The sequence below is a fragment of the Simochromis diagramma genome, unplaced genomic scaffold, assembly GCF_900408965.1.
Source record: "Simochromis diagramma unplaced genomic scaffold, fSimDia1.1 OVJJ01000320.1, whole genome shotgun sequence".
NCBI lineage: Eukaryota > Metazoa > Chordata > Actinopteri > Cichliformes > Cichlidae > Simochromis > Simochromis diagramma.
Window position 1 is genome coordinate 299,625 of NW_024386773.1, and position 17,697 is coordinate 317,321.

Genomic DNA, 17,697 nt, shown 5'->3' on the forward strand with positions numbered 1-17,697 from the left:
CTTGCAAAGAAAGGTGGCTATATTGGTCGCTGATTTGTTTTTGTTTTGTTTTTGAATGTCAGAAATGTATATTTGTGAATGTGGAGATGTTATATTGGTTTCACTGGTAAAAATAAACAATTGAAATGGGTATATATTTATTTTTTGTTAAGTTGCCTAATAATTATGCACAGTAATAGTCACCTGCACACACAGATATCCCCCTAAAATAGCTAAAACTAAAAACAAACTAAAAACTACTTCCAAGAGAATTCAGCTTTGATATTAATGAGTTTTTTGGGTTCATTGAGAACATGGTTGTTGTTCAATAATAAAATTATTCCTCAAAAATACAACTTGCCTAATAATTCTGCACTCCCTGTATTAAGAAGGCATTTGCCTGCTGTTTACTGAATATACCAATACCCTCACAATAAGTTAAAGTCACTCATTTTATTTTTCTTACACATTCTTATGATGATTTGAATTTCAGCAGATTGTCTTGATTATGCATTGAATTGCTCTCATGTGACTGGCTGACTAAATATAATAGTCAGAGGAACAGATTTAACAAATCAAGTGACCAATGAGTGTATGTGTTGCCTCCCATGTACACTACTCAGACAGCAGCCTCACCTACACCAAACAAAGTACTTCTAGAAGCCAAAAACACATCTGTGTGCTACATGTGAAAAAGAGCAGCTTCAGACAGTGCAGGGACCTGATTCTCCCAAATTTATCTGGAGTCGTTGGACAAAGACAGGTCAGTTGAATCCTTGTACATTGAACACCGTCATGTTATCCATTAATGATACTTCCTTTCATAAGCAGTAAAGCTTCTAACTAATGAGTAAACTTATATAAAGGTGTTTTGAGCAAGGCTGTTATACACCAAAAGTGACATGAAAGAAGCATTAGAGAAAAAGCTCAATACAAAAAGAAAGAAGTTGAGTTTCCGTTCCCCACCATTCATAGTTTATTCCATCAATGCCGCTCTGTCCTCGATTGTCACTACTTGGGGCAAAAGGCTTTCTCTCTTCGTCACTTCCACTGACATAAATACCCTGTTTTTTTCCTCCAGCTGTGACATTTCCATTTGGTAATTCTGCAGTGTGTGGAGCATTCAAAGCAGCATTCTTCATGCAAGCTTTCTATAGCTTTATCTGTCCTGTCACACATGTGATGCAATCGTTTTTGTATTGCATCACTTTAAACAGTGTGCATGTGCTTTTTAGTAACAATGTACACATTTCTGCAACAATGAATCAAGCACACATGATCTTAGGATAGTTTAAAGGCAGAAGCCTTGTTTTTGTGAAAAACTGGCTGTTTTTTAACTGACTGCCAAAGGCCAGATTTGTCTGAAGTATCTTGTTTGTCGCAAATGTTGGCAAAAAGAAAGAAAGTGGTAATGGCAGACAAAATGCTAGTTTTATTTGTAACTAGGCACACCCTCACACACACACACTAATCCGATGCCACATAGACAAAGGTAACATCTAAATGCAGTGCAAATTAACCTGCCTACAAGTAAAGAATGAAAAGTCCTTTACTCTTTGATGTTGGCAGACGGTGTGCTGTGGGCTCAGACAGCCTTTAATGTCAGAATAAAATAACCTGGAACTTGCTGTTTTGATACAGACCACAGCAGACTGAATATTGTGACATATTACAATTGACAAATTCAGGCCTGCTGTCTGTGACAGCTTAGATTTGGTGCAGCGCTACATGAAGGCTGGGATATACTTTCAGCCATATACAAGCTTTACTCCTTGGGAAGATGTTTTTTTTCTCTCTCAGTGGCGGTTAAGAAAACATGCCTATTATTACTTGACCGTGACAAGAACCTAAAAATATTTAAGATTTCAGATCTTCCCGGATCATAAACAATGACTGCTTTTTAAGAGTGTTACATTTGTGAGATATGAAGCTTGACCAGCTAATACTGGACATGAGCTTTAGTCATGGGCAATATGGATATGGAAAATCTTTTGTTGTAATAGATTTATTTCAATAGCCAGATGGGGATGTGTGTTATAGGCTAATCCTGTGAATTAAACTAATTCTACAACTAAATTTGATTAATAATACCATAAAAATGCAATGCAATTCCCACAGGCCTTCAACATTTCCTGCAATTACCTAATTGTCAGCACAGATCAATATTTTCTTTATTAACATGGTATCAAATGCCTAATGCAATGTAATGTTATAAACCCATGAAGAGTTATCACTACACATGGAGCCTGTCTCAGTTCTCCTGTACTTTTCAGCTTCCCGTTTTACAACATTTTGCTTTTAGCCTCCAGCAACTTTACTATTGTGATTCACTCTTACTTCTCTTATCATCATCATTCTGGCACAGCAGGAACAGTTTCATCCAAACAAGCCCTAAAAACCCATTGTTTTCCATCTGGACCCATGGCAGACAGACAGAAATGATGAAGATGGTTTAACATTTAGTAACCAGAGAAAGAACCAGACATACCTGTCAAGATTTAATGGAGACAAAAGAAAGGAGATGTAAAAAGGAGACTGGCAAGCAACTGAAAATATTTCTCAAGGTTTGCTTTTTGTAGTCACTGCTGTAAACCCAACAACACCAGTGTTGTTAGGTTTAATATATATATATATATATATATATATATACATATATATATTGCTATAAGATTGCTTCTAAGAGCATTTGTGAAAGAATATATCGCGCTCAGTGAATTCTGGTATGGTACCGTGATAGGATGACACCTGTGGAACAAGTCAGGAAATTTCCCTCGCTAAATATTCCACAGTCAACTGTTATTGGTATTGTAAGAAAGTGGAAGCGATTGCGAACGACAGAAACTCAGCCACAAAGTGGTAGGCCACATAAAATTACAGAGCAGGGTCAGCAGATGTGCAAAGTGTGCAGAGGTCACCAACTTTATGCAGAGTTAGTTGCTACAAACCTCCAAGCTTTCATGTGGCCTTTAGATTAGCTCAAGAAGAGTGTGTAGGGAACGTCATGGAATAGGTTTCCAAATAAATTTTAAAAATTTGAATTAGGCAAATAAGCAGACTTATAGTTGTGTACTTTGATGTCCTGTTTTATTTTGAACTTACTTACCGGTCAAATGGTCGTGTAATCAAATCTTCTTAGGAAAGTCCCTAACTAGTAAGGAAATGTGCTTCAGTGTTTCCTTAAATACTTCCTTTCACACTGGATACTGGACCAACCTTTAAGAAAAGGAAGTAAGATGCCATCCCAAAATTCATAGTGGCACACTACACTACTGTCATGAAAAACACGTCTTCTATCTATATGTCTTTCATTAAATAAGCTGATAGGAGCACTCTGAGCAAAGCATACAAGATGAACTTTCTGCAGTCCGGGTCACATAGTAGTTTCATCATGGCCCACATCACCAGAATCCATCATCACATTATTAAAGAGCCTGGTGTAAGTGCAGTCCGATTATTAAAGCATCGTATTTCACTTTTCCTAAATCCTGATATATATTTTCCCTCACACCTTAACTTATCTTTATGCCCTTTTCCATCAAGGTTAAGGTAAAGTGATAAGAAAAAGAAAGCAGGAGGTCATTTTTTGGACTTTTTCTTTTTCTTTTTCATTTCCTGCCTTTGTGAGAATAAGTCATCACTGTGTACATATACTTCACTTCGTTCCCTGGCAGATTGTTTCTGCACTCACAGCAGGGAAGTGTGTTGCCCATTCCCCGTCTTTCCCTTGAATGATCTCTTGTCTGTTTTACGTTTGCCTTCTGCCTGATATTCGCCTCACACGGACTCAAAGACTTGCTCTAAATGCAATCTTGCCTGGTAATAATTTTTCCTTCCTCTGCTGTCCTCTTACCTGTGAACCACAACAATGGGAATAGTAGGGCTACATCAGCCTGACTGCACTGCATTTCTTAACTATCTTGTTTTTGAAAAAACATTTCTAGTTTTTATGCAACTTTCCAAGTTCCTCCTATTCAGAGGTAAGGCTCACATACCTCATAGACTTTCTATCTTTTTTTGCAGTATTTGATTAATATTAGTAAGTTTAGTCGAGCCGAGTGGATATTTTCCCCAAGCCCCTGATAAGATGTGTATTAATAGTTGAGCACAGCATTATATCACTTTGTTATTGGGAAAAAATGGAAAGCATTTCAGTGTGTGGAGGATTAGTCGATATTCAATTAACCCAGGCAGACAGTCATCGTGACTCTTTATCAATACCTCTTTTTAACTGCACACCCGCAGCACACTTAATTAAACTTCCCATTAATAGCATCAAACAAGTGAGAAAACTAACAACACAAACACTCGCATAAGTTTGGAAAAGTGATCCAAATCCATACAAGCACCGACCGGAGAAGTGGTTATCAAAGGCAGTTGGCCAAGCTGCTGCACTGGCCTCAGGTCTCGGCTGTGATCATAGATGCTCTCAGTCTAGTTGTGGAGACAAAGGAGGAGGAGGAGGCTGTGTGTTTTGGACATGGCACAATTGCGTGTCCTCAAACTATTTGTCTGGTTATTGATGTGTATCTGGGACACCCTGTGACTCTTGACCCTGAAATCATTAATTTCCTCGCATTCCACAGCTGGGTTTATGAAAGCCCTCCCTCACATGGCTCAGTGCAGAGCGTGGTTATGACTATGAGGGAAGAGCTTCGAGATTCTTTTAGAAAAGCAGTAATTTTGAAATAACATAAAGCCTTCTATGTAAATCAAGAGCCCTCTGATAACCCTATCCTTATTCCAGACCGTGCTATATTTCTCTTTGATAATCAGCTACAAATCAGGGCCAGTGTGCCAACTGGGGCAGCGATGTGACTGTCTAGACAGTGATAATGATCTGCTAACATGTCTGTGCTGCCGTAGATCTTCTCTACTAACTGTAAGCAATAATTGTTCTCTATGGGAATAACTAGATGTGCATTTAACAGTAGCTATTATGGGAGACCTTGCAAAAAAAGATTAGAGGCCACTGTTTTCCTATCCATACAAAGCTGCAGTACAAAGAAGGGTAAGTCAACCCTCATAAAGTGAATCGAATGTTAGTGTTGGCATATTTACAAACTAACTTCAATGAAACTGTACAACCCATTTCCCTATAAAATTTTTTTGTGTGTGTGAGTTAACATTATATGTACTTGGTATTTAGTTTACACCCAAATATCCAATTTGTTGCAATATTCATCAACAAATGTTAGGTGTTATAATTGCAAACATGATTAAAGATGCAAAGACGTTCAGTTTAAAATTATACAGTGTTCACAAAAGTCTTTAGCAACCCCTCATTTCTTTATATTCTGCTTCCATGGAGCCACGTTTTCTTTTAATTTGTCAAAAGTGGTCTTGAGCAATAGTTCACCAGGCTTTCTGCTGGCCTTGTAAAGTTTTTGTTTGGACATTGACTGCTTTTTTACCAAGAACCAAGTTTTAATTGTGATATTAGGTGCTTTGTTTCTAGCAGCTGTCACAAAAACACATATTTTGTTTCCACTTCTATGAAAAATACTAAAGATAACACAGTTTAATAGGGATAAAATAGTGTTTATGGACCAACAGGTTTATTTCAAAAGACATTTTAGCCAAAAACTTGGAATGTCTAATACAGTCCGCTAAAAATATTAGCAGAAACTGGACATGTGGATGACAGAAGAAGTGGGAGACCTAAAAAAAAATACAAAATCTACAGATGAACAATATCTGAAAGTCCTTAAGAGTTAGGCAGAAAATATCCAGCAAAAACCTGAGTGATGCTTTGTTGAAGCCTGATCACAAATGGCCTGAATGGAAAGGTGGCATTGAGAAGTGGTATTAAGAAGCCCTTCTTAATGGAAGGGAAACAAGGAGAGAAGGTTGAGGGTCGATCTTGTCAGAATTGATGAAATTATGAACACAGAAAAGTACTGCCAGATTTTGATCCACAGTTTGGAAAGCGTCTGATTGGCAACAACTTCATTTTGTGGCTCAAGAGTTTTGCACAGTAATTTTTAAGCCTTGGAAAAGAATTTTTTCTCAAATTTGAGCAAAGCAGCATTCTCACTTGATGACATTAATATTTAATCAGTTTTCAAAACTGTTGTGCAGATTCTGTTAATGGCCTTATCAGCTGATTGACTAATCGTGTCAGCTCTACTTAAGACCAAGAAAGAGTCCCAGCTGGGTTCACTGCTTCAGAACTTTAAAAATGCAGCGTGCCATTAATTTGTTCATAATCAGCTTTTTCTCCTGCTCCAACCAAAGATAATGACATGTAGTAAAAATATTCTTAACATTTTAGAGGCACAGCTGCTTACAGGTATAGACACGTTATTCAAAATCACTTGTGTCTTAATTAAATCAGTCCTAATTAACCTGAAGCAGTATCTTCAATAGTTAATGATTTTAAAGAGATAGCATCCTGTTTCCATTTTCATTTCGACCAGGCAGTATAGCGTAATATTTTTCATCAAAGGACGGACACTGGCTTTACAGAGTAAAATAGTTGAGTGAAAGTAGAGGAGTCAAGGCCACATAACCCAAACAATCACCAACATTCTGAGGACTTTATTGTAAAACGGTATGCAGTGAACAGACTACCGGTGCAACTAACAAGTTGTGTGTCTCATTTGGTTGTCAATCTCCCGAGCCCGCTGTCCCATCTTTGTTTGTCACTCTGTGCCGTTGCGTGAATACCAATGAACAGCGAGCCGTTATCACCTGAGCCTCGGATGACAGCATCTCAGTGATGTATTGCTCATCAGCCTCTGTTTCGTGCCAGACAGGATGTGTTTTCTTACTTGGAAAATGAAAATGTCAAATGCAGATCTTTAGTTGTGACGTCTCAGCAATATCCCAGATTGTTTTAAGTTAAGATGCACAGCCTAACCCATCTCTAACCTTTTAGATGCGTGATGGAGTTTTACAGCTGTACAGATAAGAAACGATGCTGCCACGTTTATTTCCTGTGCTTGCTGATAAGCCGAAATATAATTCTCCAAACTGCTTTTGATCAAAGATGTGAAACTTTACTGTGTTCCCGCCACAACTCCATTGTAATTCTCCAGGCCTCTTCTCTTACCGTGTAGCCCGTTAGAGGGCTGTTCCTCCGTCCTCTACTAAGTTTGTTCTGAATGTTGAAATGTTTTCCCCTTGGGTGCCTTGTGCCAGCCCCCTTCCTCTTCCACCGATGTGGGGGTGAGCTTTCCCAGGACAAAGAGAAGAATATATAAAGGAATGGAGGGGGGGTCGGAGAGACAAAAAGACAGCGGGTGTGTGAGCAAAGGAGGCCAAGTGAAAAGATATAGAGGGCTTGACAAGTGCTTGTCAAAGGGCTCAATACTGCTGGCAAGCTTTGAGTGTGGGGATACAGAGAGAGGAAGAAGGACAGAAAAACAATCTGTACTTTTCCCCCCTATTACAAACCCAATTGCTCACTCCTTACAGACTCCACAGGGTGTGGGGTACACACCACGCTCTGTGTTTAGAGAGTTACTGGAGAGCAGCTCAGTCCAACTGCACCCCCACCATCTCCCCTAGTCCTGCTGCACATGGTACAGTCCATTTAAAAGGCTGCATGTCATCTCAGTGTGTGCAGGGTCCTCTCTGAGAGCAGCTGCTCACAGCACATTCTCCTCTGCGGGAGCATTCACTTTCCCCTCCGCCTGCTGGGCTGCATCTTTTTCTCCCCTGCCTTTTTTTCTTTCTCTTCCTGCTCCCTTTGGTTTCTCTCTTCCCCTCTTTCTCCCGCGCTCACTCTCTCCTCTCGCACACACATGCTTTCTCTGACTCTGTAGTGCTTGGACACATTCTTTATGCAGTAACAGGTAGACATCATCCCTGTACTGCCGGCTTTTTTTTTTTTTTTTATGTGCGAAGTACACTGTGAGAGAAAAAGCACAGGTGGAGTAGGAGAAGAAGAAGAAGAGGGTGATAAGAGGTGGCGAAGGAGGAAAGGGTCTTAACTTCACCTCCTGTAATGCTTCTCTTGACACCATGCTGCTCTGTGTGGATTTGGTCCTCAGGGGAAAATCCTTAAAATGATGGAAGACAACAAACAGCTGGCACAGAGGATTGATGGGGCCATCCAGTCTGCCAGCCAGGAAGTGACCAACCTGCGCTCCGAGCTCTCCGCCACCAGCCGTAGACTGGCAGAGCTGGGTGCCAGCAGCCCCCCTGGCTTGGAGAACCACCACCAGCACAACCACCACGATGACAGCCTTCACTACCGGGGTGAGTGGCTGAATGTGTGCGCACTCACATGTAATCTCGTGCCTCTGTGTGTGTGAGAGAGCGAGAACAGGAACATGTGTGAGTGTTTTGAAATCAGCAGTGGGAAGTATTCTAAGAATGTGCAGCGGAGTGACTAATATCATCCCACCGTTCCTCCATTGACTTATTTTTCCCCCATACTCAGCATGAGAAAAGTCAGCAGCTTGAAAGAAAAGAGAGAAAGAGAGAACGACTGAGTGTTGTTATTAAATGGCAGGGAGGGGTTGGGGTTAGAGAGCGTGGGCCAGAGTTGCTCAGGGTTTGGTTTCCCAGGCAGCAGCTGGGCTCCTCTGGGGCTGCACTGGCTCTGGCTCCTTCTCCGCACTCTCCCCGAGTCTATGAGGAGAAACTGTACTTCATGCCCAGAAACTGCATGCCAGCATCTCTGAAGGAGGGCGGTGACACCATGGCACTGCCACTTAGCTGGGAAAAAGATGTAATGAATGACGAATGAGAAGTTAAAGAGAAGTTTTCATGGGACTGCTCATTGAGGCTTCCTGCTCTTAAAATAGTTTCTCTTGGCTTCTTGTTACACTTATTGATATCTCTCGTGTTGCTTAAAGTAATAACTTGGCTAAAGCGCTGTTTTATATTTAGTTATTCCATGACTAATGATGTCTGACAGGAAATTTTTATCTAGTGTGAGACCGTGTTCTGGGTGTAATTAAGCCTCGTTACGACGTATTCGAGTTAGTTACTTTTATATCGCCGACATCTTGGATTCATTAATGATCATTTTTATAGAGTTTGACAGGAACAAGCATAAAAGGGGAATTTTTGTTTTCCTGTTGCCTTGAATGCATTAACAGAACAGCAAATACTTGTGTCAGCTATCCAGATAATTTGGTGAGAAACTTTCAAAAGTTTCCAAACTTAACAAATGATATTTTACATTCACTGTATGCACAGAAAATTTGGCTTGCTGAAAAAGAGAGCAACAGAAAAAAATGACCTTTCACTTTTTGGTGTTTCTGTTCTGCATTCGAGTTGAATGCATCTGGGAGCCTGTATGTTTTTGAGATCTTATCATACCCAGCCACAGTGGCTATTAAATGCACTTTAAAAGATATACAAGAGACTACCCAAGTAGTAAAAGGTCTAATGAATGAAGACAAGATATAAGTTACAAAGGACTAAAAGGTTTTGCTAATACTTGTGTTACAAATCCCACAACTTAATGGAAACGAAACCATTATAGTCATTCATTGTGGGCATGCTGTAAAAGAAGAAGTACACACTGAGAAAATGGTAATAATAAGCTGACAGTTATTAGAGAAAAATACAGCTGCAGTTGTTGCTGCTGCTCCTTTTTCTCCAATGCAAACAATTTATAACAAAAAACTCCATTTTCATTAAAAGAAATGTTACAATATGCAAATTAGAGAACATAACAGAGATTATTCAGCCAGCTGATTTAGCCCTCAGCTGCTGCCTAATAGATATATTTTTCAATCCACCCGGTACACAGAGAGTGTAAAAGAAAAAAAATATGAACAAAGCACTTTATTATTCAGAAAACATGTTTAAAAGTGAGTTTTTTACATTGCCGATTACATTGAATCGAAATTCAGCCGATGCTGGAGCGTGATGGTTCAACTACCAATGGGAAAATGATATAAGATCCAAACAGATTAATCTGAGTAACAGATTAATGCTTATCAGATGGCCAAACCACGAGCAGCAGAGTGGCTTCACAAATCCTGAAAATTACTATGGCGCAGTCATTTAATCTATTCTTGTCATGACTTGAAGTATTATATATGCTGCATTTATAGTTTGTTTGTTTGTTTTTTGCGAGAAATGTCAGTTCAAGCCCAGTCTGAGTGTTTCATCTGTGTGGCTGCTGCAGTGAGTTATACATGTTGTGTTCATCCAGCTTGCTGTTCTGACTCCCTCTCAGTGTTAACAGGCAGCCTGACATTCCCACATTCCTGAATGTCAGGGTGGTGATGTCATACTTCCTGTTCCCAGAGGCCAGGCTCGCAGTCAGGTGACTGATTAAACTAAACACACCCACACTGAGAACCGCTTGGCTTAAACATGTTTTTGTAAGTTCTTAAGTTTAGGCGGTTTGGGGTGTGATGAGCCAGCACCATCGTCCAGTGGCTTAGTGAGATTAAATAATCTTTAGGTGTGTATCCCTCTCCAGGCCAGGCTGTTCGCTTGCCCGTTTGTTGGCCGTGCCCTGTGCAGGATAAAAGCAGAGTTTTTTGTGTGTGTGTTTTTTTTTAATATGCATGAACTGACTTCCTGTAAATATATTACACTGTGCCAAATGTCAGAATTTCTGCTGTGTTTCAACTCCCTGTGGAGCTACAACAGCATCTCTGACAGACATCCAATAAGCCCATAAACACAGCACTTCAGCTGTTCCTGATGGCCTTGGAGTCCATTGTGGAGTCCTTCTAACTGAGCTAACCACAAGGAGCAAAGCATTAAATGAACCAAAACTTTCAGTCTGTTCACAGAGATCCAGGATTAACTTGGTTATTTGCTTTTGCTAATAAACATTTTGTATAATTTTTACACTTACCCTCTTTAGAAGATTTTCTTTATTTACCGGCATTTAAGAGTACAGTATAAGCATTCAACGGAAAGGTCTATGACTGGCTATTAGACATGACCTTTATTATTCTGTTCAGGCTGCTGACATTAATGTATTCATTGCCAGGACAATGAAACCCTATTGAGCCTCTCTCTTGATAGACCCAGTTGATGTCAAGACCTTGTTTAACATCCCTAAACAATCAACTGCATTGCTGCTGGATCTGTGTTCCACTGAGCTGTTTGGAAAAAAGACATATTCATCTTCCTCTCAGTTTGTCTCAGGGACCAGAAGCGCTATGAAAATATCCTGTCCTCTAAAATCAATGTTAGGTAACCCTTATGGGGTTTTACATTATTTATATAAGCGCCTTGCTGTCAGTGGGTGAGAAAGTGCACATCGTGGACTCATGAGAATCTGCCAATTGCAATTCATAAGTCTGTAAAACACAACCATAAGGCAGCTGTTAGTGAGTCGTACAGCTCGGAGAGTATGGATGACCTTTGGCTGCTTTAACGAGCAGAGGACAATAACACAAAGGGAGAGAGCACTGATGTGGGTATTGTCTATCAGTTGTCATTTGTCCTTGAGTATCACAGTTGGTCATTGTGGAAAGAGAATAGTTAGGACAATGCTTTTACAAAGTGAGTTATTTCAGACATTCACGGTGATGAAGGTGATGAACGTTATGAAGGTTATGAAAGTGAAAGTAACTGAACAAACAGAACATTTGATGACTTTCAGTTTGAACATGTCAAGCTTTTTGGGGAGGACGATGTTGCGTTTTAAAGACCTGACTCGCTGACACAAAATTAAACACACAAGGTAAGAGGTCAACAGCAACGAAAATGGAGTTAAATTAGACCTTTCAGTGAGAAAAATTCAGAGCTTGTAGAAAAGCTTAAAATTCTACTGCCAACAGCAAGTGGAAGCTAAGCGAGACCTAATGAACCGTTTGGCAGTTTAAATAAGTTAACCTTCGAATTTATGATCAATTTGGGGTGAATGTGGTAACTATTAAGGAGCTCTGAATTTGTTACTGCTCCGGTCCTTGCACTTTGTTCAGGTTTGCTGCTCCAGTGGCATAGTATAAAAACAACCCACCACACAAAAGGCAAAATTGATTTTTATAAATACTTGAAGATAAATGTTGTTGTAGTAATAAGAGTGATAAACAACTTCCTTCTTGTTTGAAATAGGCCGTCAGTTCTAAATACATATTCCTTTTTCTACGTGCACCTCCTTTTGCCTTCTGCCTTAATTCTTCATGGCACAAAGTCAACCAAGTGCTTGAAAACTTCCTCAAAGATTTTCGTCCATGATGGCATCAGAGCATCACACAGTTGCTGCAGATTTGTTGGATGCACATCTATCATGTGGATCTCCCCTGAACCATGTATACAAGGCACGATGGATCCAGGCTTTCATGTTGTTAACGCCAAATTCTGACCCTGAAATCTGAATGTTGCAGCAGAAATGAGGCTCAACAGACCAGGAAACATTTTTCCACTCGTCTATTGTCCAATCCTATTGTCCAATCCTATTGTCCAATCCTGGTCAGGCCTTAATCAATTGTACCCTCGGGTTCTTGTTCTTAGCTGGCAGGAGTGTCACCCAGTTTGGTCTTTTGCTGCTGTTTCAAGGTTGAATGTGATGCAGATTTAGACATGTTCCTCTGCATACACTGGTATCAACAAGACATTTTCACCTAGAGAACTGCAGCACACTAGATATTTTCTCTTTTCAGACCATTCCCTGTAAAAACTTAAGAGATGGTCATGTGGGAAAATACAGTAGATTAACAATTTCTGAAACCAGCTTGTCTAAACAGGTGTACCCAATAAAGTGCTGAGTGAGTGTAGTTAAAAGTAAACTTTAAATACTAATACTTTCAGAATCAGATAGTCTTCCATCTTAGCATTTCTAATAAAGCTCCCATGCTGCATACCAAAATAATGTATTCTGAGATTGAGGAGAGTGGCAGTACAACTTTACACAGTGTACTGCAAGGCATGCATGCTGATTAAGTATTCACTAAAAGACCCTGCGATTATCTTTTCTCCAAAGAGGAGGAGCTGAACTGGCTCTAATGCTCTCTGCTGCAGAGTAATTGTAGAAAAGAATCCTCTCCCCATCTGGCCTGAGTTTGTTAGACGCCTAGGTCTCTCATTACTTCATCCAGAAGAAGAGCGGGGCTGGGAACACAGTGCCAAACTACAGCAGCAAAATCCCATTCATCCCAGCTATTTCCCTGTAACGCTCTCTGGACCACCCGCCTTCCTGTTTGCTGTCTGCATCAGAGCAAGTATGCAATGCAATGTAAGCTTCCCCCTGTATTTACCACCACGCGAACACCCCCCAGCCCTTTCTTTATTCCCTGCCTACGCTCCCTCAGCCACACCCCGCCTGTGGTCAATGCAGTGTGAGAGAAACTGTGTCCAAACAATAGCCCCGGAGAAGCAGCCCATCACTTCCCTAACATTTTCCCTCTCTCCTACTCTGCCACACAAGTCTTCCTACAATAAAAGAAGTAATCGTGGAATAGAAGGGACTCCAACAGCAGGTGGAAACAGCAGCATTAGCGGGTGGTTCTGCTGTTAGTTAGAGATGCAGACAACAGTGATGCTGTCGGGCACAGAGGCACTGTGTAAGAGTAAGAGCTCCTCTTACTATCCTCCTCTTAAATGCTGGCAAACTGATTATCTTCAAATTAAGATTTTTTTTACTTAGTTGTAGATTCATGCATGATCCAAAACTTCAACACATAATAAATAGCTGGAAAAACTAAGAAATGAAACCTGTTAGTGCGCAAAACGACCTGGAACAAGGTCATGGAAAGGCAATCAAATGTGAAACCAGAACTTAAAGTCTTTACAGTGTTTGCAGTTTAGTTATTTTATAATTAAGGTCCTGTTTGCATTCAGTGTTTATTTTGTTTTCAAATACATTTGAGTGTCTGTGCTTAACAACTGAATAGAGCTTAGAAGTACTTACTGGAACTGGCGGACTTTGTTCTATGGAGGTAATGGCTTTAAATAAATAATGACTCTGTGGTTATTTGTTTTGCTTTGTAATGGAATGCAAGCCCCAGTAATGAACTGACAGAGCAGTGCAGACTGTCAGTGGGAACAGAAGCCTGGTGGACTTTTGCTTGTGCAAGAGTTTCCACTTTGGAATTTAGCTATGCAGAGAGCAGGAAGGAGAGATGGGCGCCACATATCCACTTTCATGTCCATAAGGGGCTTGGATTGTTTCATTTTCTTTGAAATCTTACTTAGTGTGTGGTTCACCAGGAGAACATTACCTATTTCACATTGCAGTGTTTGTAAAAAGGTCAGAGGTGGCAGATGACAGCTGACCTCAACATGTCTTATGGGTCTATTAGCAAAGGTGACAGAACTGCTGCCCCCGGACACCAGCTGGTGATGCCGTTCCTTCGCTGTGGGGCGCCAGATGGCCGCAGCGCTGTCACCGTGCGGCCCATGTTGTGTAAACTGCCACCTTGAAGCGAATGAGCCTGCAAAAAGGCGGGCAGAGAAGTCTACAGGCAGTGAGGCAGTGGAGCAGAGCCAGAAAAGGGAACTGCAAAAAAAAAATGCCAACTCTCAGAGAGGGTACATCTCAAACAGACATTCCTCAGCACTTAAATTTTCCAGGCCAGCTTTATCTGAATGAAACTTCACATAGCAAGTCAGTGAAAGCCATTTCAAGGAGAACTGAGGAGTACTTTAACCATGACACGAAGCACTGAATTGCTTTCCAGTGTGACACTCTGCCTCTGAGAAGATATTATTCCTGTCAGTGAGACTGATATGTCTCCATATGCTAATTATATCCATGAAGGCTAAAGTGCTTATTTAACTGATTCTTTTCCACAAGTTCCAAACAGTCTTTTTTTCCCAGATGATTTTTTTTTTTAAGGAAAATGGCATTTTAATATAGATTTCCTGTCTTATGTCACGGTTCAGGTTAGGAGCACGTTGTGAATGTGGCTTTTATTAGCAGGGGAGTTGGGAGAGAGGGACTGACTAATGAGGATATTCCTCAATGTTATCATTGGTACTTTCCTGCCAGTTTCCCTCACATGGGGCCCCCTCATCATAAAAGTACTTTGCAGAGTTTTCATCCAGAAAGGAAACTGCTGAAAATGAGAACTCTGCATAACTTCAGTGACTATCTTGTGTTTATCACCATCACATGTCAGGGGAGGGAATTAAGTATTACTTCCTGGTTGTGTTTTATGGGCCTTGTAGATGCTCCATCTGTACCATGTGCATCTGGAGAGGATCAGAGATGGGGAAACCTGCAGCAAGCAGTTCTCTTAAGAGGATTTCCTTAAATCTGTTCTAGGTAGAAGAAGACAGAGTATCTGGAGGAAGGATGAGGCTTGAAAATCGGTACAGGTGTTTGACCGAAGCCTGGCATAGGGGACTGTGAGGGTGTGCGTCTCCATTAATGACACGCTGGGCCAATGATTGAAAGAGATTCACTGAACTTCATACAAAAAAAGAGGAAAAGAGCTCAGACAGACTGATGATTCTCCCAAGTGTGGTGTTTCAAAACTGTTGTGGCTGCCTCACAACAGGAGGCACAGATAATGATCAGGCTTAAAGAACCCGGCTCCTCTGCCTCCTCCGTGCCTCCACTCTGCACATCTAGCCTTTCGTTTTCACCTTAAATCATTCAAATCCCTGGCGAGTCCAAACTTCAAACAATTGAAACTCTCAGAAAGAAAGAAAGAAAGATGCAGACAGCAAGAGACGAGTAAAGCCTGGTTGCTTCCACAACAGTCTCAGCTCATCCTATTAAAATGCCTCATTGCTTTAGCAGCGGAGACTTTTTATTGCTGCTGGTACATATTGTTGCCTTGGTTGCAGTTTAAATCCATTCCCAGAAGAGAATGGACTTGGCATGGAGGAAAATAAGTTGTGAGGAAGTGCAGACCCCCTCCCTTCTCATATCCAGAGGATGCAAAGCGTGACATTCCAGCAGAGCAGAGGATAAGCAGAACACTTTTCTGCTTCTCCGAATCATCTGCTTCATGCAGGCCTCTGACAAGATTGATGAGCTGAAGACATCCTGAACATCGGGACAGTGCTGAGCGCTGTTAAACACCCACAGGATCCATAAATGGCAATGCAAAGGATGTGTACGTCTTCAACTCATGTCATTATCGCGTCTCTTGTGTAAACATGAAATTATATGAGGAGTTTAAAATCAAACTTTTACATGAATCCTTTATTACTCTAAATTTGTAACGTAGGATTTTCTCAAGTCAGCTGCAAAAGTCCTCCATAAAGCTGTGTTTGGATTATAGCTCAAATAATTACGCAGTTCACTGAGCAGCAACTGAAAATTAATGATAAGCAATTTGATTTTCTTTAGTTTTTTCCACTTTGTAGCATTTCTGAATATAAATGTTTACCTGTTTTCTTCTTCTTGCATGATAGCTTACCTGAAAATGGACAAAGCCATCATTTAATAGAATATCTTGGACTTTAAAAAGTGTGAGGAGCATTTCCAGTTGTTTCCTTACATTTAAGTAATAATATCCTAATAATGATTTCATTGTGAAATCAGTTGTGGTATGTGGTTTACCAAGCTAGGTATGTGCTAGTTTGAAGCCTTCTTCATGTGAGAGCTTCCTGATTTCTTTCTTGTTTTTGCATCCTTGTCAGAGTCTTAAAGCTGGTTGTACAGTCCAGCATGTGTTTCCATCAGAGTACACGATTCTGGTCAGACAGAGTCGGGAGAAGTCTCCCGTGCAGTCCTCCGAGGTCCCGACTGGTAGTTGCTGGAAGCAGATCACATAAACGCCTGCTGAATGTTGACTGTTGGTCCAGTTGGCCGGAATAGAGGACAAGCTGAGTTCAAGAGGAATGGGATAAAAAAACAAACTTCAAAGATCAAAAAATAAAACATGAAATGCAGACACAGCAGCTGTAGTGGACACTTTTCATAGTTTCTAACACTTGGTCTCACGTCACCATCAGATTTAACCATCAACAGCACAAGCAGGAGTGGCCCACAGACCGCTGGTACCACATCTTTGGACACTGCCTCCATCTGGCAACAGAGCTCACTGAAAACAAAGGGGCATCCCTGGACTGGATCTCACAACCTCATCTAACAGTCACTTGTATTTACAATGACGGTTAAGGCGCAGGAGGCTGCTGCAGTATTCTCCTGAATAATAGGTGTCACCACTCAGACATTATCACGTCAAACGTGCTGAAAAGGAGGAGAAGAAGTCAAAACTGGAAGCCAAGACTTTGTCAAGGGTTTGTTTCACAAACTCAAGTTTTCAAACAGCTAGAACAGCTAGTTTCTGTGCGGGATTATCAATAAAATGGTGGCAAAAAACCAGCACTGGCAGTGCAAAATAGCAAGTTACAAAACCAAAGAGGTGCACAACCAGTCGACATGCCACAAAAACTGTGTCTCGCAACACAGGATGTGATGTGAAAATCGTCACGCGACACAAGTCCACTTGAAGTCTGGAGGCGATCGTGGCTCAAGAGTTGGGAGTTCACCTTGTAATCGGAAGGTTGACGGTTCGAGCCCCCCCTTGGACAGTCTCGGTCGTTGTGTCCTTGGGCAAGACACTTCACCCGTTGCCTACTGGTGGTGGTCAGAGGGCCCGGTGGCGCCAGTGTCCGGCAGCCTCGCCTCTGTCAGTGCGCCCCAGGGTGGCTGTGGTAGTTTATTTGCCATCACCAGTGTGTGTGAATGGGTGGATGACTGGATGTGTGAAGCGCTTTGGGGTCCTTAGGGACTAGTAAAGCGCTATACAATTACATGTGTAGTTGGTGTACTGTAATGTAAATTCAATGCAGACGCTTGCATTCACATCCAGTTACATCACTGGTACCCAAAGACCCTAACACAGTCGCTTTAGAGCCAGCACTAATTGGGTTTGGGTGTAGAAATAA

At 41.1% G+C, this 17,697-nt stretch overlaps 1 protein-coding gene across 3 annotated transcripts in view; it reads left to right on the top strand.

The window, feature by feature from the left end:
• LOC120714613 (kazrin-like) overlaps window positions 1–17,697 on the top strand; it is a 127,371-nt gene that overhangs the window by 56,027 nt on the left and 53,647 nt on the right. For all 3 annotated transcript variants that reach the window (XM_040000948.1, XM_040000939.1, XM_040000956.1), the window contains exon 4: window positions 7,974–8,181. In XM_040000948.1, the coding sequence (XP_039856882.1) occupies window positions 7,974–8,181 (208 nt within the window). The remainder of the gene's footprint in view (window positions 1–7,973; window positions 8,182–17,697) is intronic.